Raw genomic sequence first — 22,918 nt, forward strand, 5'->3', positions numbered from 1 at the left:
TTGTGCTTGTTTCGTGTTCTGCTGGTACTGTCGCCTTCCATCCACTTCTGTGATAGTGTATTTGGTTAAGGTGTCAGGTTTGTACGGTGAATTTCGAAAGACTAGTTATGCTTGAGCCTAACGATTCAGAACCTCCCTTTAAAGCAGTGGTTTCCAAACCATTGCCAGTCGTGGCTTCCTTGGCTTAGCCTACTTCTATCCGCAGCTTCTTGAAATGGTCTAACAAAGAGCCAGTTCAAAACAACGAATAGGCACACATCAATATCTCATCACGACTCCCGTGGGTGCCGCGACAATTACTTTGATAAATACTTCTGCAAAATCTATGGTAGTGGTTCCCAAAGTTTTCGGAACGTGACTGGAAGCGTGACACTCTTTCGACAATAATTTTAGAGGCGAACCCCTCTCTCAGATTTGAAAACCACTGATCTATAGCAACATTTAGAATGCTAGTCAGAAGACTGAGAAGAAGCATAGTTTTTCCAGCGTATACGTGCAGGGCCGAGATTACACTATAAAAGTTTAATCGAAGAACTTTTACAAAAGTTTAAAAAAAAGCAACCAATAAGCCTATCGGTTGCATTTTCCAAGTTTTATAAAAGTTGTTTTTCAAAACTTGAAAAATGCAATTAACAAAGCTCATCGGTTACATTCGAGTGCATGCGACCGATAAGCTTATAAATTGCATTTGTCAAGTTTTATAAAATAATTTTTATAAAGCTTTTCTAGTGTAATATTGGCCTAGTCCGTTATTACACTATAAAAGTATGATAAAAGGTCTTTTACCAAATTTTTGAAAAACCACCAATAAATGGTTGCATTTATCCAGCAAATGTAACCCTATTGGTTACATTTGCTCGAATACAACCGATACGCTTATTGGTTGAATTTTCATAAAAGGACTTTTATCAAAATTTTATTGTGTAAAACCAGTTTTACACAATAAAATTTTACACAATAAAGTTTTACACATGTAAGCATCAATATTTGTTACTTTGTTCTGGAATTTTTATAACAAAGCTGTATCATTTTCTCTGCTTTTTCAGATATAATTTCTTTTCTCTTTTTAATATTTCAGCATCCAGTTATTTCTACATGGTGTATTCTATCGTGAAGCCTTTCCTAACACAAGCAACTGTCGACAAAATAAAAATATTTGGTAAAGGTAAGATAAAGAAAACAGTTGTGTGTGTGTCAAACCATATTTACGTATTTATCCATATCCACAACATAGTACGTATTACTATTACGTGTGCTGCAATTTTTTTCTCTTGGTTAAAAACAATGTTTTTGTATCAGAACACACAGGGTCCATAGCTATTATGTAGTCAGGAATCGCAAACGCAGCAGAGAATCAGTTAACTAGAAGTATTTCAGACGCGCGACGTATTTAACAAAGTTATACATACCACATACATTTTACCATGTTGAAACATCACTTAATTGACAAAAATTTACATTCCTCTGATTTTTGTAATATCTTGAAAATGCAACCCCCCCCCCCCACTTGTCCTACAAAGTTACAAAATACTGTAATTTTTCTTAATTGAAGGAGAACTGGTTCTTACAAAGCGATAACATGATTTTCCTGGAAACCGAAATCGCAAACGTATTTCAAATAACAATTGCTTCGAAGTTGAAATTCGAAATTTCCGTCTTCTTTAACGTTTAGAGATCCTGATAATTCAAATTTCAACAATTACTTTCTATAATGATTCCAGATGGATATAAAGAAGATCTTCGAAAGTTCTTTGATGCTGAGCAGCTGCCCGCATTTCTAGGAGGATCCATCACTGACCCGGATGGTAATCCCAGGTGCACAACGATGGTGAGGAGATTCCTTTCTTCATACAACTTATAATGAACGATAACTGAGGAGCTTATTTTCAAAAGGGAACGTTTCCAATTTTGCTAAATTTACACAATAGAAGTAAAAAAACTTTTTTCTCCGGAATGGACTGCTTTACGAAAATATCCCAACAGGTAATATATGGGAGAATGGCACAAGAATTTTTAAATATTATGTTTCTTGATCATCCAAGGAAGTTATTTAAATTCAAATTTTTGAAATATTCCGTTTGAAAAGCAAATTAGTAGAAGTATTACCTTTTGATTAAAATTAGAACTGGTTAAGTATGAAAAAGAGGACATTTCTACGCCCCCCACTGATTCCAGAAGGTTTCATTTAGCTAAGTAAGGTATACTCTTACTTCTGTCTCGTGAATAACAAAAAACACGATCATTCTTCAGTGGAGCCTCCCATAACGGACACTCCCGTCAGCGGACACCTCCGCCAAAGAATACTTTTTTGAAAAACGTCGATGGGACTCGTCTACGGTTTTTATTTCTCTGTCCATTAACGGATACTCCTCGTTGGCGGACAAAACTTTCGGTCCCATGGGATGTCCGTTATCGAGATATTCTAGTGTATAATACGACTTTGAAATTCTTTCTGAAAAATATGAATTTTGAAGAAAAAAAAACTTTTACACCATAAAAGGAAAACTGGTTTATTATGCTTCCTTTGAATGAGAAATACCGAAGTGAATGAACAAGGAGGATATATTTTCCCTTTTGGTAGAAACGACCAACTTTACATTGTGATTTCGACCAAAACTATTCCCGTTGGAATAATTTCTGATGCATAATCGGACAGAGCTCATTCCAAAGATTCAGAAATCGTTGAAAAGTACATTTCGGAAAAAAATGGAAATGTTCCCTTTTGAAAATAATATCCGAAAATAATAATATATTGATAGCGAAAACTGGGTACACAAAAAACAGTGCGAAGTATAAAAAAGGATACATAGAATATGCCTTGCACGTTTCGATATATACACTGAAGAGCCAAAAAAACTTGTAAACCTGCCTAATATCGTGTAGGGCCCCCGCGAGCCCGCAGAAGTGCCGCAACACGACGTGGCATGGACTCGACTAATGTTTGAAGTAGTGCTGGAGGTAATTGACATCATGAATCCTGCAGGACTGTCCATAAATCCGTAGGAGTAAGAGGGGGTGGAGATCTCTTCTGAACAGTACGTTGCAAGGCATCCCAGATATGTTCAATAATGTTCATGTCTGGGGATTTAGGTGGCCAGCGGAAGTGTCTGAAGTAAGAAGAGTGTTCCTGGAGCCACTTTGTAGCAATTCTGGACGTGTGGGGTGTCGCATTGTCCTGCTGAAATTGTCCAAGTCCGTCGGAATGCACAATGGACATGAATGGGTGCGTACCTGTCACCTGTCAGAGTTGTATCTAGACGTATCAGGGGTCCCATATCACGCCAACTGCACACGCCCCATACCATCACAGAGCCTCCACCAGCTTGAACAGTCCCCTGTTGACACGTAGGGTCCATGGATTCATGAGGTTGTCTCCATACCCGTACACGTCCATCAGCTTGAAGCAATTGGAACCGAGACTCGTCAGACCAGGCAACGTGTTTCCAGCCCTCAACGGTCCAATGTCGGTGATGTCGGGCCTTGGCGAGGCGTAAAGCTTTGTGTCGTGCAGTCATCAAGGGTACACGAGTGGGCTTTCGGCTCCGAAAGCCCATATCGATGATGTTTCGTTGAATGGTTTGCACGCTGACACTTGTTGATGGCCCAGCATTGAAATTTGCGGAAGGGTTGCACGTCTGTCACGTTTAATGATTCTCGTCAGTCCCGTTCTTGCATGATCTTTTTCCGGCCGCAGCGATGTCGTAGATTTAATTTTTTACCGGATTCTCGATATTGACGGTACACTCGTGAAATGGCCGTACGTGAAAATCCAAATTTCATCGCTACCTCGGAGATGTTATGTCCCATCTCTCGTGCGCCAACTATAACACCACGTCCAAACTCACTTAAATCTCGATAACCTGCCATTGTAGCAGCAGTAACCGATCTAACAACTATGCCAGACACTTGTTGTATTGTATAGGCGTTGCCGACCGCAGCGCCGTACTCTGATTGGTTCCATATCTCTTTATTTGCATACGCATGCCTGTACCAGTTTTTTTGGCTCTTCAGTTTATATATAGCCTATACAAAACCTCGACCCATAGTTTTCGAGGAAAATACGAAAGAAAAGTATGACGTCATATCCGGTGCAAAGAAGAAAAACTTTATTGGAAACATATGAACATCAGTATTCGTATGTTTACATAGGAAGAGGTTCAAAATGTCCACCGCGTATATCGAGGCATGTAGATACCGATTGTGTGCGTTCATGTTTCCAATTTTTTTTCCAAAAGTTTTTTTTATTTTTCTTTCTCCGGATATGACGTCATACTTTTCTTTTGCATTTTTCTCGAAAACTATGTGTCGTACCGGTACAGTTGTTTGGGCGTATTTAATGTATTCACAAATTCTTTCATATATATATATAAATACAAAAATATATACAGATTATGCTTTGAACGTTTTCCGCATATTCGAATTTACTGACGATGTATGTTCTTTCTCCCTACTGACATAATAGATATGTTTTGGAGGAGTGATTCCAGAGACCTATTACGACAACAACGCCAAACACCATCTCGTGGGAGAGCCCGGAGTGAAGAAACTGAGCATCCCTCGCATGTCCAAAGCGACCATAGACATCGAGGTCACCGAGCCAGGATCGTGCATCCAATGGCAGTTCGAAACGATGAATCGCGACATCGCCTTCGGTCTGAAGTTCCAGAAAAGTAAGAAGTTCAAGGAATCGACGGACATCGTGAAGTTACAGAGAGTGCACACGTGGATGTTCTCCGAGGAGGGAATTTACCAGTGCCAAGAATCTGGAATCTGTTAGTTTTCATTTATATTCTATTTTCGAAAACCTTTCATTCCAACATCACTAGTTGAATTTGAAAAAAAAAATTGTATCTCATCAAATTATGAAATTTGATTATTTAGTCTGTGCTACTACACTAATTCAAATTTGTTTTAATATCCTAATCATGTATTGATCAATATTTGTTTTTTCGTTGTTGCAGATAGTCTCGTGTTCGATAACGCATTCAGCTGGTTACGGTCTAAAGAACTGTATTGTCGGGTGACCCTCACTCTACCGAATGGAGAAAACATATGCATAACCGACTGATATCACAGGCATGATTCATGTATTTATGTACCATTGCTGTGCACGTCATTACTCCTGCATCTACAGAAAATGTTTTCGATGAGGTTTTCTGTTGGAGGAAAATCGTGTAGAAAAAGTGAACTTTTTTGTAATCCGTGATACCTGTACTGAGCACTTTTCTATAGGTGATGTACCAATTCGTCTTTTCCCATTTCATCCTTACGGCAAAATAGTGGCGCTACATACTCGGATGATAACACCTTACAAGAGGGGGGTGGGATGGGTTGTCTTCATTTCGGATAAAATGCCAAGTGAAGTACCCATTGTTGTACTTGATGCTCATTGGCTACCTAACCAAAGTGAAAAAAAAAATTACTTTAGTGATTTCAAAGCGAGAAGCGCAAAATTTGAAATAACTCGAAATAAGGTCCCCCCCCCCGAAAGTATGAATGACGCAGAATTTATCAAGAAGAATTGATAGTTATAATTTTATAATTCTAATGAAATTCTGAAATGAAATAATCCTTAATTCTTCCGAATCGACGATTATGTATATGTCCGTTAAACCTGATTCATTGGACATGAAATTTAATAGGACTACGAACAGGCGATTATTCCCAAACACCGGAAAAATATGACAAATTCTTTTTGGAAGCAACATATAGTCTAGTTGCTGTATATGTGAAACATGGTGAGGGGGGGGGGGGTATTAGGTTTACGAAAAAGGATGATAGATTTTTTTTGTAAGCTAGAAAAATTTAACTTTAAATCGGAGAATAATTTTAAAGCTGCTATAATAACTTTTTTTTCCAGTAAATTTGAAAATAATTTTTTTTTCAATGGAAAGTCATTCAAATGTAATTTTTGTGCTTAATGTTTAATTGTATCGATAGATGTTTGCAACTGATTTTTAGTAATTTTTCACCAAAAAATAAATAAATAAAATAAATGAATAAAAATAAAAGAGCAAGTTTTATTTTAAAAAGATAAAGACTGTCTGTATTTGCATACGAACGTACTCTCTCAAGAGAGATAAACATACCATATTATCCCCTCCTACAAATTTTTTTTGAATCAGTTTTTATCGAAGATGCTCTTAATTTTTAAATTACCGATTTTTAAGAAAAAAAAGTTTTATTCGAATGGTGTTTTTTTCATTACGATAGAAGTTCGATTAGAAATAAACGAGAGGAATCGTGACCGTCTCGCAAAACACTTCAATGTGTGATTGGAATACCTAGTATAGAGTGTATTTATAGCAGCCCTATTTATGATAAAGTTCTTGTTACAACAATCACTGGTATTTATTCCAGTGTGGAAGCACGGGGTGTTTCATCTTGATTGAGCGTTATACTCTATAGCCTCCTAGGGGCTCCGCGGCGAGTCGAGGAAAATAAAATGAATCAGTAAATCTGATAGATGAGTAAATAAGACAGACATACCAGGTTCTGCCATAAAATTATGTTCCAAAAAAGGCTCCTCGAGTCAAACAGGGCTCCGCCATGGAAATTATATACTGAAAAGGGCTCCGCGAGTCAAAAAAGGTTGAGAACCGCTGCTCTATAGACATAGGGAAGGAGAGGGGCAAGATGAAAACGGTACCATTTCGACTTGAAGATGAACCGGGAAAGGACGAAACGGTACCAAGCCTTTTATGTATATGCGTGAAAAAGTGTTCCGAATAAAAAAGACAATGTCTCTTTGTTGTGTACGTTAATTGCATTTCTCGGAGCCCGTAATTCTTTTTCTTCGTGTAAATTGTGATGCGGGAATTACAAGACGAGACAGTCTCTGGCAAGTGTTTCTCTAGATTCTTTTTTTCAATGTCAATTTTTTTAAAGACGAAAACCTGTATCAGCTTCGAGTATAGATATTATTAATACTGAGTCCGCGCGTGCCTTTTATTCACTGTGACGCAGATTTGCATGCGGTTACTTCTTCTTCCCCAGGTTACATTTGCATGCATGGTGTTCTTTTTTCTCCGCTATTCATTTATTATACAGGGAGATTCAGAAAAGATGGGGAAAACTTTAAGAGGTGATAGTACACACCGATACAAACAATTGTCATCAGAGAATGCATGGTCCAACATGAAACGCAAAATCGATTGCGCGTTTCGAAACGGCCGCTCCGCAAGCGTTAAAACGGCATTCCTATTGAAATTTATCGGAAGAAAAAAAAAACACCATACATGCAAATGTAACCTGGGGAAGAAGAAGAAACCGTATGGAAATCTGCGTCACAGTGAATAAAAGGCACGGACTCAGTATTAATAATAAACCTCTTCAAGTTTTTCCAAATCCCCCCTGTATTTATCTATAATGGAAACTGTTGTACATTCAGCATAGTAAACCTTGAAACGCTTAAAATAGTTACAATATAATTGCATTGTAGCTATGGTTTTTTGATTGCGAGAGATTAGAAATATATAACTTAACATCTGAATGTAGTTTCATTTTTTGTCTTCAACCTTAAGAGAGATCTGGCACATCTTAGTTATAAAATGAAGTCAGTTCTTGTTTCTTCTCAACATCGCAAGTTCATTGAACTATATTTAGTATGTAAAAGTCCTTTATTACGACAGTTCACAATCACGAGTAAAATTGTCGTTATAACGGACTTCTCGTTATAAGTGAATATCCATTACAGTAGAGAGTAGACTCTGGACTATCCGGCCTAATTTGGCGGAAGGGCGGAGTTCGCCAAGGGCACTTCCTTGAGGGAGTCCACTTGTGACACCTGTCCAATCAAAGAATTCGCCGTTTACCATAACCCGTTGTGACCTATCTCTTAACCACAATTCTATCCAATTCAGTAAGTTGTTCCCAATCTCGTGTAAACGCTTCGAGAGGTTACCATGTTGGACGGGATCGAATGTCTTCTGAAAATCATGGTTAAATACAAATACAACGCCACAACAGGCAAATTGCCCAACGAGGTGGCTGACTTAAGAACATCATGGTTGCCCGAGCCATTTTTTTGGAGGCCCTACCTACTACTGCTACACCACACATGCATCCCCCGCCGCGGAACCCCCAACGAATCGGTACATGCGGGAATGTGCGTGTACGTGTAGTGAAACCTGACGTGAAGTTTTTTGTTTCTCTGTAATGCTTGTTATGTGTAGTGCTGCCATCTGCCACTAGTTTTTCTAACTATGAGTGAAGTGTTATGATTGAATGATTTATCGTTGTAGGACTGTTGCTCTCTGTGGCGAGACTTTTTTACGGGGAGATCGGCTCGCATTTGCGCCTTGAAGTTGGGAACCAGCCAACTTCAGCCGACCACCACTGTGGGGTTCGAACCCGGATCCTCGCATCGCGAGTCCGTCACGATAACCACTCGACCACCACAGCGGCCAGGTAAACAACATTTAAATTTCTGCCCTTACCCAAAACCTTAATCACGTGATCATGCGCTCTAACCAGGGCCGTCTTAAAAGCATCATGGGGCCCCCGGACCAAATGATTTTTCTGAGGCCCTACCAGGCAAATTTTCGAAAATCTCAACCAGATCCCATTTTTGTGAGGCCCCTTTTTCTCTTGAGGCCCTCGGGCCCCGCCCGGGTGGGTCCATGCGCTAAGACGGCACTGACTCTAACCAGTACCAAAACCGGTCCGGTTCTGAGGTGTGGCTAGACCATCACGGGAGATTTTATAATGGACGAGTTTGCGTAGCCACACGGATAGTCAAGAGTGTACGGTATTTGCTCTGTCGGGTTCTTGGGGGATTCGCAGGAAAATGGCTGCTTTTTCTCAATCAAAACGTCCTTTAGACCGTTTTGTTCTAATATTAACGAATGAACAGGAGTCTAGTCATGAAATTGATTTTTGGTCTCATAGTATTTCAGTCTACAAGACTTTTTTTGCACAGAATTTCGCACTATTTAGGTGATTTAGTCGACCAACTGAACAATCAAAACTCTCAATTTTCATATCACTACTCAATTCCATGGCTTCATAGACTCGCCAACACTTTCCGCTCACTGGAAAGTTATTTTTAGCATGATTTTTTAGGGCATTAGGAAATGACTTCGAGCTGCAAGTGCTGATCACGTGGTGTCTTAGTTAACGAGACAAAGGTTGAATAAAATCATCGCATATCATGTGTATACTGAGATAGTCAAAAACTAGAGATGGGTTGAATAATTTGACTTTTCTGTGTCTATTTCCTGTTAAAAGTTCGTCAGAGTATAGGTATCCCTCGCTTTAGGCGATTTCGCTATAACGCGATTTTTGAAAACCGATTTTAAGCATTCCAACCTGAAAAATTCACTTTGAGTTTAACTTTAATCCTATATATAAAAATTTTGGGCTTGCAAATCGAAGAAATAATTTCATATTTCCATTATGAAAATTCAGAACCAGTGGAAGAAATAATCCCAGAATCCATGAGAATGAGAATTTAGAACTAATGGGGGGGGGGGAATTTCCAGAATTAATGGAAATTCAGAATTAATACAAGAAATAATTCAAGAACTGTGTTGAAAACCTCCAATAATTTACCGTGATTCGCCTCACGAAGAGCGGGCCCGGTGAGACCGCGCCTATCGCATACCCCTAAGGGTGGCCCTGAAACTATCTACGAATTTATGGGACACACTGTGCTGTTTCCCCAGCCCCTTCCCCAGAAAGTCGATAAAATGCAATCTTCCAAAACTTTTGCTGAAATTTTTACTTCGACGGATACGAAGAAAATGTGGAGAAAAATAGATCCACGTTAGAAAGAGAGAAGTTGTTGGGAGGAAAAAAAAACGCTTTTCTTTCAGTACTCTGTGCGTGTGTTCGTCTCATTCTGTATGAACAGAGATATGTTAATTATCATCGGGCACCTGCGACAGACAAGGCACTTAAAGGGTTTATGCACGACAAATACCATCGAAACTCGATGTCTGGCTGATATATCATTCGCGATAAAATATTGTTTTGCAGAAAATCTATTGAATGTTGAATATTTATGTCCGATGTTTTAATGTCTGATTTGATTCGAGCCGTCTTCGAACACTTTTTTTCTACTATCATTCGTTGATCTGTGCACGTGTCGTCATTGTCCAATAGAATTGATGTTTGTGTGAGTGTTGTGTTTTCTTTCTCTACCGCCTTTTTGTACTACTATCATAACTATTCTTGAAATAATATGCGGAATGCGGAATGCGAGAATTTTGTGCCGAGTCCTGCCCTCAGGGCTATTGCAGCGGCTTACAAAAGGCCTGGCAGCTAAGTGTCAATGGGCCAAGAAATAAATTTCTTGACCCAAGGGCCATGGTTAAAGTTGGGTAGAATCCGCTAGTGAAATTTAAATTTCGTAATTTTTTGCAGAGTTGCACAAAAGTGCCGGGGGAGAGAATTTAGTGAACAATGCGACAGGAATATGTGTCGTAGTAAATTTTGAAGAGTGGTTCTGGATCTCGGAATTAATAAAATTAATTCCGGAGCTGAGTAATGCCGTCACAACCCCATGTTGTTAGTCGTTTTAGTGAAGAGATAATAGCTGGTGAAGAAAGCCGGAGAGACTGGTCTTCTGTGATTGGACCGCTGGATGGAGCCCTTGGATTGGCTGGTCTGCTCTGCAATCTAGGATCTGAAAATAGAGAAAGGAAAAACAAAGTTCCTAGTCGATAGGGAAAAGTGTTAAGAGATAAAAAAAAATGTTAGTTAAAAAATAAAAGTTTTTTTTTTTTTTTTTTTTTTAAATTATAAAGTTTTTTTTTTTTAGAGATTTTTTTGGGTTTGGAAAGAGGATAGTATGGAAATTTGAAAGAGCAGGAAGGACCTGATCCCAAAGAAGGCTTAGGACCCGGCGATCTTCCCACAGAGTTTTTCGGCCAGAGTTGAGAAGTCACGGTAAAGTGACAGAGTTACGCCGTCAGTGATGTTGTCCTCTGCCATGTTAGCGACGAGTTTTCTCAGTTCTGACACTGACTTCTGGGCCAGCTTCTCAAAGTTCTTAGGACGGCACCTTGGTGATGTCATCGTAGGAGCGACGGTCAAGGAGTCAGCCTGTACCGGTGACTTGGCCTGGGGCTGTTCGGCTTCATTGAGTGCCGGAGATGCCGTCGGCGGTGCCGGGAGTGGAGTTTTCTGATTTCGGAGAAAAGCACTAAACTTCAGTTGTACTGGCCTTGGTAAGAAAGTTCTGGTAGCCTTTTTCTTGCTCGGCTCGATGGTCATGGGCTGAATGCGAAAGTCCTTGGGAAGTCTCTTGTTAGAAGAGGTCCTATTTTTTTGGATCTTGAGGAATTCCGGACACTTTCTGAAGTTCGCTGGATGTGGTCCTAGGCACAGGACACACTGAGGGGTATCTTGGCCTCGCACCTTGCTACACATTCCGGGCTCGTGTGTGTCCGTACATTTGATGCACCTGTAATCATTTACGCAGGTTTTAGCAAAGTGCGAGAAACCAAGACACCGCCTACATTGAAATTCGTCGAAGTTCCGGATATACCTCTCGACGGTGACCTCGAGGTGAGAGATTTCGGTCAGTTGGAGTACTTGGAGATTGGGTTCATTTTTTTCCAAAGTGATTCTCCATGCGTTTGATTTGGACTTTCTGAATATTTCCGCTTTGGTGGTGGTGAATCCAAGTCGGCTAAGGGCAGATTGAATGTCCTTCGGGGGTGTGCTGGGTTCAAGTCCCCGAATTAGCACGGCAAAGAGGTCTGATTTTTTTTTTTTCGGCTGGATGACGAGGTTTTCAGCCTCTAGTAGAGTTTTGGCTGAGATTAGATCGTCAGTTGTTCTGAAAGTAATCTCAATCTGTTTGCCGTTCAGCTTGGCTGAGAAATGGTTGTGGCAAATTTGGGAGAGCTGGGCATCAGTATGCATCCATTTCCCGTTGCTTCGGATCGAAATCGTGAGGTTTTCTTTGGTATCATCTGATTGGCTTAGCTCAGAGCATTGGCCAATTACAGGAGAGCTGGGGATTTCTCTTGAGGATGATACCATATCACCCGCTGAAAAAGCATACGGGACGGCTACGCTAGTATTCGTAGTCAGGTCCATCGGTTGATCAGCGATTTCCTCTGTCTCGTGGACAGGACCGTTTGAGACAGCGATTTCCTCGGAAATGAGTTCCGGATCTGAGGGCCTAGAAGGAGAAAGAGAGCGGGAGGGTTCTGCAGGCGATGAGCACATGTCTTCCCGGGAATTCTGAGTTTCGTCAGGCCTGAAAATAGAAGAGACAGGGACCTCGGACGGGCCATAAGGCTGCTCAGCGATTTCCTCGAGTGCCAAAGGATTAGCACTCGGATCGGGAGATCTGAAAAAACAGGTATTGACCTCGTGCGGAGCAGGCTGGGTCTGGTCCGTGAGGATTTGTGGCGATGCTTCATCTTCGTAGAGGATGCATTTAGTCCCCTCAAGGTCCTTGAGTTTGACTACCAGGTCCTTGCAGTAGCTATGATTGGATTGATCAGTGACAAATTCAATGAATTGCCGTTCCAGTTCACAGCGGATCTCTTTGTTGGCCCATAACTTAGAGTCCTTGGCATGATCACTCAGTAGATTTACTGCTTGGCACTGGAGATGCGGGTCATCTGCTACCTCCTCACGAGTACTGAGATTCCAGTTCCTCCGAGTAGAGTCTACTTCCGCGAAGTATTTCATCCACTCGATTGAATGCTTAGAAAATGCACCATGGTGTAGATAACACTGGTATTTCTTTGCGGGAGCAGGCGCTGGCATGTGAGCGGCTTGCCTCGGCTTCTTTTTGGACCTTGCCATGTCAGGTTACCTAAAAGAAAGCTGGAAGTAAAAAGAAATGGCTCCCTAGTCGGAGCGAGCAAAAACACGTCTGTCCCCTACGAGAGCTGGGGCGAATGATGTGTTTTTTGAAATAATATCGCATCCACAGACGATGTCTCTTTTTCGACCAAAGAGTTTATCTTCGGTCCAAACAAGTGTATTGGAGCGAAGGTCGTTTGTTTTTTTTCATTAAAAATAACATTGTGTCTTTTCGACCAATGGGAAATGTTTTCTGATGCAACGCAAAATGTTAAACGCCCCACGCCCGTCAGTTGATAATCGTTTCATGACTGGTGGCGGATTTGTGAGTAAATAATTTCTCAATTTCTCTTTATTCATCATCATTTTTCCTTTTTGTGGTCGAATGTGACACGACCTCCGTCGAGACCTTCCATCGGCTTCTTTACACGGTCTCGTCTTTCTCTGAACTCGAGTCAAATTGTATTTGAACATTAGAATTTTCCTCGACGGGAAATAATGAACCGAGAGAACAAGATGGAAAGATTACAGCGTCGTTAGTATCTATAGAGAAAAGTATCACTAAATATTGGTGCAGTTAATGCTTTAGCGAAATTGACCGAAAAGGACATCGTTGCTGATCACGTATAACTTAGCGATAGGGGATTCACTTCTTCATTACGGAAAAAGTAAATATTTTTAAATAGTATTTCTATTATTTCTGTTATTACGGTAAATGTGTTGAATCGGTGATCCATAATCGACGGTTAATATGCATAATCACCAATCACCTCGGTAAGTTTGTTCAATTTTCCTGCATTTACTACTTCCACCAGGGATCATGCATAATTCCCGAATATCCTAAATATGGAAGAAAGTATGTGGAAATATTACTTACATTCAATCACTTGTCAGTATCTCTTGTACTGTCCGTGATGGATGAATTACAAGGCTATATCGAGAGGAAAAAACCAGGGGCCCCGGTCCCTTCCGAGATGTTGGAAAATATCTGATATACAGGGTGGCCTGCAAGTCCTAATTCGGGTTTTGTCTCGTCGACCGTTCGTAGTAGAGGTATGGTTTTAACTTGAAAAATTCTGGAAATGTGTTCAGAAATACCTTACCAGTTTTGAGATTTAAAATACAGTGTGTCACAAAATAAAAAAAATCTAAACTTTTATACGGTTTCGCTGTCCTCCAACTTTTAATTAAAGAGTTGTTGCCCTGTCTTTCTTGTGTGTGAGACCAACAAAAAAAATCCATATTTCTAAATGCAATATTTACTGAGATATTTGAATTCAAAATCTAGAGAAAAGTTGGGAAAGAACAGAATAAATAAGGGGAAGAAGCGTTTTCGTTAGTTTATGCCGTCCCCTTCAACATTTCTCCGATTTTAAATTCAAATATTTCGGCGAATATTGCTCTAATTAGAACCATATCTCTACGATGAACGGTTGATGAGATAGAGGTCGAATCAGTGGCCACCCGTACAAGACGCAGGGCCCGGTGCACAAATGATAGTGGGGCCAGAGGCGTCCTAACAATTTCGGTGCTACTTAGCGCCGATTTTGTGTATTCTGTAGGATAGGGGAATCGAAAATTCAGAAAATGGCGATCATGAAAATTCAGAAGAAATTAAATAATTTCAGAATAAGTGAAAGAAATAATCCCTTTTTGAAGATATGAAATATTCTAAGCTGCTGACGACATTTTGCTGACAGTGGGGGGGGGGGGGGGGGAGGAAGGGGGGACAATGCTTTGCTGACTTTTGCTGACAAGGAGGGGGGGGTCAAAAATGGCTGAAAATCTGCTTACGTAATACTTGAATGGCCCCTAAGGAACATTTAACACTTTTCTATTCCCTTTAGGCACTCAATTTTTTTTTTGCCTCAAATTCTATGGATATTTTTTATACAATTTAACATGGGTTTTTAAGATTTTAACTGTTGGTTATTATTTTATGGAATTTTAACTTTAACAACATGCAACTTTTCAAAAATCACCAAAATTTACTCATATTTTGTGCCATAAAAAATTTATAAATAATTTTAATAAAAAAATTCTCGTGTTAAAGTATGTAACCCTATACTGTTGAGAGACACAAAGTTTCGAGACATTTGAATGAGTGGCGTTAGTAAAAATATTCCTTATCTATCAAAAATCTTAGTTTTGAGAAAAGAGCATTTTAATGGAAAACATTAGCACAGATAATGCCTGCGGCGGTTTATATTAAATTATTTTTTTGAGAGTGAAAATAGACTTTGTAAAAAAATCTAAATTTCTATACAATCTTCTTGTCCTCCGATATCTAATTAGAAAGTTGTTGCCCTGTCTCTCCTGAGACTAACAAAAAAAATCCAAGTTCCCAAGTGAAATATTCTAATTCAAAAATTGCAGAAAAGTTGGTAAGGGACAACATAAATGAGGGAAAGAAGCATTGCCTGTTCGTTTATGCTGTTCTTTCTCAACATTCCTCCGATTTTTGAATTCAAATATCTTAGCGAATATTGCACTCAGAAACATTAATTTTTTCTGTTGGCATCGGAAGAGACAGGGCAGCAACTTTCTAATTGGAAGTTAGAGGACAGGGAGACCGTATAAAAATTTAGATTTTTTTTATTTTGTGACACACTGTATTTTTACTCTCAATACTGGTACAGGGTAATTTTTCAGCGCCTTCTGACCATTTTTTTAAAATTTGAATCATACCTCTACGACGGACGGTTTATGAAATAAAGGCCGCATTATAGCACTCACAGGACACCCTGTATATAATCTCCGAGATTGTAGCCCCAGGCTAAGCTCGATAAGCCCTCCTCCCCCTTCCGTAAATACACCACTGCGTGATCGTTTTCGAACTCTTGTGTTATGTTTACAAACAAAACTGACAACGAAATATAAGACTACAGGAGGTTCTATCAACTTGGTGTATCTTTTCATCCACGATAATATGCTATTTTATTGCTTACGCTATGCTATGGGTAAAAGATTATCATAATATCTCTGTTTGTATTCACTAATCTGCGATTTAATTCCGGTCTCCACGTTAAGAGGTTTGTGCCGTTTCTTATCGAATGAGGAAGAGTTTTCGAGATACAGTCAACGCTCGTTTTTATGAATCCGTACGCGGACTCGATAATTAGTTCGTGAAATCGAAAGTTCGTAAATGGAATTTATTCTTCGACAATGAAAACAATTCGGGAAATGAAAAATGAGTAATTATTCCCGCATTATATATATATTGATGATTTACATAAAAATCACTTGTTTTTGTTTGCTTCATCGCAATATTTTGAGAAATATAATATTTCATAGGATTGATGTAGGATGAAATTTCACACGCGAATCTCGCTTCTCGGAAATATTTTCGGGATGGTGGAACGCGCCGCTGGAACCACTTGCCGTAGAAACGATCTTTAGCTGATCTTTGATTAGAGGATTCAATGTCATTTTTTGAATCCTGTACTTTTGGCAATTTCTGTATTTGCAAGAGTTCACACATAAATTTCTTTCGAAATGTTTTTTTTTCCCCTCATCGACTGCCAAGCACGATCTTTTCTCATTTTGTTAACATTGTGAAGAGGAAAGTTGACGAACAGCAGTTGGCTGAAATAGAATTGATCGACGGGTCTGGAACCAGACCCGTCATATAGGGCGTGGGAGATCAGGGGGGGGGGGGATAGTATATAATATATACATAGATTGAGTATATGTTCTTTACACCCCGCCCCGGCAAAAAGTTGAAATGCTGGCCCTGCAATAACCTAATGCAGGGGGTTCTCAAACGTCCCCCCCCCCACCCCGAGGCTCTCCTTTCTACCTATTCAATTCTTATCCGCGAGCTCCACCGGCTCCCCACAGTTGTTTAACAAAGAATATTTCCGAAAAACCTTTGTCAGGGTCACAGCTCCACGGCGCTCCTAACAAAGGTTCCAGGTCGCTGCGGCGCACAGTTTGAGGACCCCTGACCAAATACATACCATTTCTGGAACCACCAGTTTATCCAATCATAATACACAAAGAGTGAATTACGTTGTAAACTCATCTCCAATTCACGGTCACCCCAGCAAACAATCGAACCCTCTTGTCTGGCACGTGTTTGCAAAACACCTGTATGTTGGTGATTGACTCAAGATACGTACAACGTCCGAACTGAAGTTTACTTTTGATTGCAGTGAACTCAGAGCCGGCTCTGGAAGAATGAAATAACCGGAAAAAATAAAAATGAAATAAAATAAAGAGTTCTAGAAATGAGAGTTCGTAAAATAGAGCGGATATTAAAATTATCTCTATGCACACACAGCGCTATACAGTTCGGGATCGAAGACCTGTTCGTAAAAAGGAACGTGTTCGTAAATTGGAGGTTCGTAAAATCGAGCGTCGACTGTATTATGTAATTGTATTAACATTCTCTCGTCTTTTTTCCCCCTTCTTGCTCAGACTTATTGAATAAAAATTATTTCCTGAACAATATTATAAAAAGGATTAACTGAATTATTTAATGCCAGCTGTGTTATGGTGGCAATAAACGTCACGGCGGTTTTTCATGGAAGTTTTAATAAAACTCTAGAGTGTTTGATGTCATACATTCAAGTAAATTGCTAAAGAGTTCGATATAAAATTTTGTATCCAAAAACTCCTAACCCTTTAAGCGGCATTGACGAGATATTTCGTCTCCTTAAAAGCCTCTTATTTTAGCATTGACAAGCTCAGATATTTTGTAGATCTGATTTTTTTACTTTCCCCCTATACCCCTTAGTTTTTAGTTTGTACCTACTGAAAATTGGAGGGAAGCCTACTCAATTACAAAAGAATACTTAAACTCCCTTTAATGGCTCCCTTTATGGGCCTTCTTTTTCTCAGCCACCTCGTTGGGCATTTTGCTTGTTGTGGTCTTCGCATTTGTATTTTTATTTGTATTTAAAAACGTTTCAAAAGGGACAGGATTAGAAATTTCTGCTACGCTATATAAAGGGTTAACAGAATAAAAGTTTAAGTGGAATGAACACTTTTTTAGGAATTTCTTAAAAAGTACTGAATCAAAACTGGAAATGTGTCCAAATTATAATGCAGTAACTCTGGTTTCGGGCGTTTGAACCATAGACTTAAGATATAAATAGACCGCGCACGCTATTCATAAAACTTGTCGAACGTGAAGAAAAGATGAGCAGTATTTTCGGGGAAAGAACAGGTTCTGCGCTATTACATTTGGCGCGTTTTCGCAGAAGCTAGGATGTTGCTGTAACGAAATTTGACTCAATTCGATCAAGTTGATGAAAACTTTCCTTCATTTTTTCAATGAATTTCATTCATTTTTATGTGAAATATTTAGGGAGTATCAGATTTGAAAAAATAAATTCTATAAAATAAACAAATATTGGAAAACGGAATTTTTTTATTTTCCATTAAGGGATAATTCTTAATAATTTCTTAACACATGGGTTTTTAAATTTTAATTGAATATATAATATTTGAAGGAAGTGAATATAAACAGTATAAATTTCATGAAATAAATTTTTTGGCACAGTTTTTAATAGCTTTCTAAATATCTATACACACACAGGAAACAAAATATTGTATACAACAAATATATAATGTTTATGTTACTGTAAATTTGATAAATCCGTAGTGCGCGTTATCTTCAGAAATTATGCACAATAGTTGGTAAATATATGCATAATTACCAATATTTTTAGTAAGTTTGATGAATTTCGTAGCATTTATCACTTTTTACGAATGAATCGAATAATTCTCAAAATGAACTTAGTAAGTTTGATGAATATGGAAAAAATCCATGCTGAAATATCACTTTATTTCAACAACTTCGTTCTGCCCGTATGAGATGCGTGCACTACACATATTTCGCCATAAAAATTAAATTAATAATAAATGCGAAGATAGAGAGAGATTTTTTTTCATCGGCTTTGTTCATGTTAGCTTTTGCTGTATTTATCAGCATATGCAAACATAACCGTTACGAAGAGGGGTAAAAATACTATTATTTTTAGAGGTTGTTATGCATTTTTATGCAAAACTGCAATTGTCTAGAGGGGGGGGGGAAGTTTTCCTCACATTATATTTAAATAGAATATTTTTCATAAATTTATCCTTCTGAAAAGCATATTTTCTTCCAAGTTGAGCAAAACTCGAATGAACTCACCAGCTCGCCAAATCTCGCCAAATCTTGCGGAGACGTATATTTCAGTTAAAACTTCATAAAACTCCCAATTTCAATCATTTATTGCCAAAAATTCTATTAAAACATTTAATAATGATTCATGACATTTGAATTTTACCAAAACTTGGAACTTTAATTGAATTAAATCCAAAATGGAGTCGTTAAAAACTGAGATTACGTCAGAAATCCATTGCATCGTCAATTTAATATTCCAATTTTTAATTTATAAGAAAGGAAATAAGCAAAAAAGTACTCCTTTGTGAAAGGATAATGTTCCTCCTTTCCTAAACCGTTCCGAACATCCGAAAGCTGCACACGTGGTGAACATTTTAATGAAAAATAAGACAGCACTTGGAGATCGTCATACGAACAGCCATAAGGAAAGCATTGCCAGCGAGATTCCCTGACCAGCCTTTCGACTGGAGTCACGTGACTCCGGATCTTTGCTTCACATTGTAACCCCTCGCGCGCACTCTATAGTATTATTACTCTGTGGTTTGAACATTGGTAGCTTTAAATAGAGATCGTTTGTCGTTATTCGTTCGAACTCATTGGCGATAATCACAACAGTTGTGATTTGATGTAACAAGATGTAACTTCTTTTTTATTGCATGATTGTATGCTTATAGACAATTTGCGACCAACAAGACAATGGATTTTGACGTAACCAAAGACCTGTCTGACTCTGAGCTACAAAGTTTCATTCAAGTGAGTTTTTATTCCTCATGAACTTGTTTTGTAACTTTAATCGTTTGCGATCCTATGTCGAGGTCGAATTGACATCCGGGAAAAACTTGTACCTCATTGTTATAACTGCTTCGCTCGGCCTCCTTAGACACATCACGATTTAAGTATAGACTAGAACCAAGGAGAATAATTTATATTCACATTTATTTACATAGACGCCTAAACCAGAGCGTTCGACATGATCTCTTGTCCAATAGTCAACAACTTGTATCTTTCCGGCTCCATGGCCTTTTCACCCGATCCGATTATTATTCATCACTTCATTTCACTTCTGACACAATAACAACCCCCTACAATCACAGGAAGGCCTTTGTGAATTTAGCTTCTTAGCAGAACACATAGGTTTACAAAAATATGCAATAACCAGCATCCAGGGGGCCTTCCTCATTGCGGGGTGGGGGGGGGGGTGATATTAAAGGCCCCTTTACACGTAAAATCGTCACCTGTACGATACGCAGTCTCTCTGGGTGGTCAGCGATCATGTCTCTCTGTTTGTCTGTACGATACGCAAAATCGTGATGTACGGCCAAGATCACACACACACACACACACACACACAAAAAGGTTTAAAATAATACTCAGCCGGTGATCTCATATTCAGTACCACATTTTACCGCAACAGGCGAGGAAAACCCCCAAAGGAATGTTCACGAGATGCATGATACCATGTAGTTGTAATATTTAAGTATGCATCTAAATATTAAATTATTAAACAGATAATTATTGGAGAATCATCGACAATCACAGCCGCACTTTATTTAAGCCAGAGGGACAAAAGGGATGCTGTAAAGGGGTCACTCACAAAATTCTATAAAGGTGATCGGGACAGTATGTCGTCTGTCCGTAGAGAGCAACATTTAATACTCACAAATAATTCGTACAGACAAAATAACTTTCCGGGTTGTTACTTCCAAATTCAGAACGCAGATGGAAGCAACACTCCTTGAACACATAACACTCTTTCCTCAGAAATTAAACGTCAAGTTGGATGTCAATGTGGTACTGAATATGAGATCACCGGCTGAGTATTATTTTAAACCTTTTTGTGTGTGTGTGTGTGTGTGTGTGTGATCTTGGCCGTACATCACGATTTTGCGTATCGTACAACCTAGCACATTCCACCATACACAATTCGCTGGAAATCTTTCAGAGGAATGTTTACGAGGTGCATGTACAGTCAAGTTACAGCAGTAGGTGGAGAATGTGTTCCCACACATAGGAGAACCAAGATCACAATAAATGGGTGATTCTATTGTTTTGACTCCCCCTGATGGCTCCCACAAGGATGGGAATGAAAGAGCTCAAACAAAGGGGCCCCCAGGATGATTCTTATCTTTTCTTTTTTTTTCATGATACAAATTCACTATAATAGGGCAAATGAAAAATTTGATCGGAGTCTACCAAAGATCCTAACTTAAGGGTTCTGCTGCGGTTTATGGCAGGCCATGTTAACCCTGCATGAATGCCCCTCGTATTTTATTTTCAAAGTAATGGTGTGAAACATATTTGAGATTTACTAAATAATACTAAAAAAATCACCAACAAATAAAGCAAATACGAGAAAAACATAAAATTCCTTTGAAAAGAAGTCACCTTACCAAAAAGGAGTTTCGTATTTGCTTTATTCGTTGGTGATTTTCTGAGTAAATAATTAATTGCAAAGTTTGTAAATATCATACGGTTATAAATTGCGTTTTCAGACATTTAGATGTTGCTCATTATTTTCCACGTTAGGATATGGGTAAACATTCAATATGGATATTTTATTTTCTCTATTTGAACAGATGAAACAAAACATCAAAGAACTTCATGGGCCAGAAGAAATCCGAGACGAGCCTAGGTTGCTCAGGTTTCTGATTGGTGAGGGGAAGAAAATAATTATATACATTGTAAAGTAACCAATCGATTTAATTAATAACTTTAAAAAATATATATCTTTAGAAATCAGTTTTTTTTGTTTTGTTTGAGAGGATCTTTTTCCTGTTATTTTGTGTATTATATGATCCTTAAGGCTAATCATTACACATGAGTAAATTTCGGGAACTTTGAAGCATTCATTAATTTTCCATTATTACAACCATAATAATTCTATTGCTATGAAAAATAATTTTGTCGGATTTTCACGGGGTATTTTCCTCGTTAAAAAATGTTCTCTTTAAATAGAAAAATGAGTGAAAAAAGTTCTCACGATTAATTTGTCTTTTGCAGCGAGAGATTTCGACGTCGATAAAGCGACTTCAATGCTCAGCAACGTAAGCCATTTTCGTCATTAACCTTTTCAGACCCAACAAATAAAAGATAATCACTATTAAGTCTTTCTTTTTTCTTCCGCAATAATTTTAAAAATAGACTATCATGTGCGTTTATTGATGATATTTCTGAGGTGGTCAAAAACTGAGAAAGCAACCACACGTTCCGTCTGCAGATGCGGGAATCATCGTAAGCGGAGAACAATAACTACAAATCTGAATAAGAATATTTATTCCGTTATGGAATGGTTTATGGTTTATTCCGGTTTATGGAATGTTTTAATTCCTTCTCTCTCTCTCTCGCTGATTTCACGCAGTCTGAATCAGTAAGGCAGATGTCAGCACAACACATAACAAGCATTACATGGAAACAAACTTCACGTTAGGTACGCAACACGTACACGCATATTCAGGCATTTACCAATTCGTTGGAAATTCCGCAGAGGAATGAGTGCGAAGTGCATGTACCTCTGAGCCAGCCCTTCTTCCTTCTTAATGCTTTTGGCTTTCTTTTGCCTCGCACTTTAATCCTTTCAGTACCACATTATGAAAAAATAAAATAAATATTATGTAAATTTGGTAGATCGTTTTAGTTCTAACTAAGTCCTAGAAATTAAAGAAAAAATTCTACAAAATTAGTTAGTATACGGAGAACTAATTGACGCGTTACTTTTCAAAGTAGCCTCCCGTCAGCACTGCACGCTTATAATAAAAATAAAAAACACAAATTTAAATATATGTGGAATAATACAGTTGCTGGAATTTTATTCATTTCGATTGGATACATTTGTAAAGGGACGCTTTATGGTCGATGTAGTATACAAAAGTGCATTGCAGTAAGCACTTTTGCAGGAAAAGTGCGTATTCATTTATATGCGTATACATGAATTGACATCATCATCATTGTGCCCCCCCCCCCTCCAGCAATAATGACCGTGCCATCCCCAGACTTCCAAGTCTATCTCCGCCTATGGCAGCAGTGAAACATCTAATTGAA

General features: G+C 38.7%; 2 protein-coding genes across 3 annotated transcripts in view; both read left to right on the forward strand.

Moving 5' to 3' along the window:
- LOC149083180 (SEC14-like protein 2) overlaps positions 1 to 6,758 on the forward strand; it is a 31,206-nt gene extending 24,448 nt beyond the window's left edge. Inside the window, exons 10-13 of the mRNA XM_089236354.1 lie at positions 1,079 to 1,165; positions 1,722 to 1,828; positions 4,463 to 4,772; positions 4,962 to 6,758. Of these exons, the coding sequence (XP_089092480.1) occupies positions 1,079 to 1,165; positions 1,722 to 1,828; positions 4,463 to 4,772; positions 4,962 to 5,068 (611 nt within the window). The 3' untranslated portion in view covers positions 5,069 to 6,758. The remainder of the gene's footprint in view (positions 1 to 1,078; positions 1,166 to 1,721; positions 1,829 to 4,462; positions 4,773 to 4,961) is intronic.
- A 6,219-nt stretch (positions 6,759 to 12,977) lies between these two features.
- The window catches only part of LOC149083181 (retinal-binding protein-like), a 47,420-nt gene continuing 37,479 nt past the window's right edge, over positions 12,978 to 22,918 (forward strand). Inside the window, exons 1-4 of one of the 2 annotated variants that reach the window (XM_089236353.1) lie at positions 12,978 to 13,093; positions 19,555 to 19,633; positions 21,457 to 21,532; positions 21,881 to 21,924. In XM_089236353.1, coding sequence (XP_089092479.1) covers positions 19,577 to 19,633; positions 21,457 to 21,532; positions 21,881 to 21,924 — 177 coding nt within the window. In that variant the 5' untranslated portion in view covers positions 12,978 to 13,093; positions 19,555 to 19,576. Of the gene's footprint in view, positions 13,437 to 19,554; positions 19,634 to 21,456; positions 21,533 to 21,880; positions 21,925 to 22,918 lie in introns of both variants that reach the window. The other variant, XM_089236352.1, reaches the window with a different exon arrangement.

The sequence above is a fragment of the Pholcus phalangioides genome, unplaced genomic scaffold (assembly GCF_987345545.1).
Source record: "Pholcus phalangioides strain wild (caught in Gottingen) unplaced genomic scaffold, Ppha-v1.0 ptg000009l_1, whole genome shotgun sequence".
NCBI classification, from domain to species: Eukaryota; Metazoa; Arthropoda; class Arachnida; order Araneae; family Pholcidae; genus Pholcus; species Pholcus phalangioides.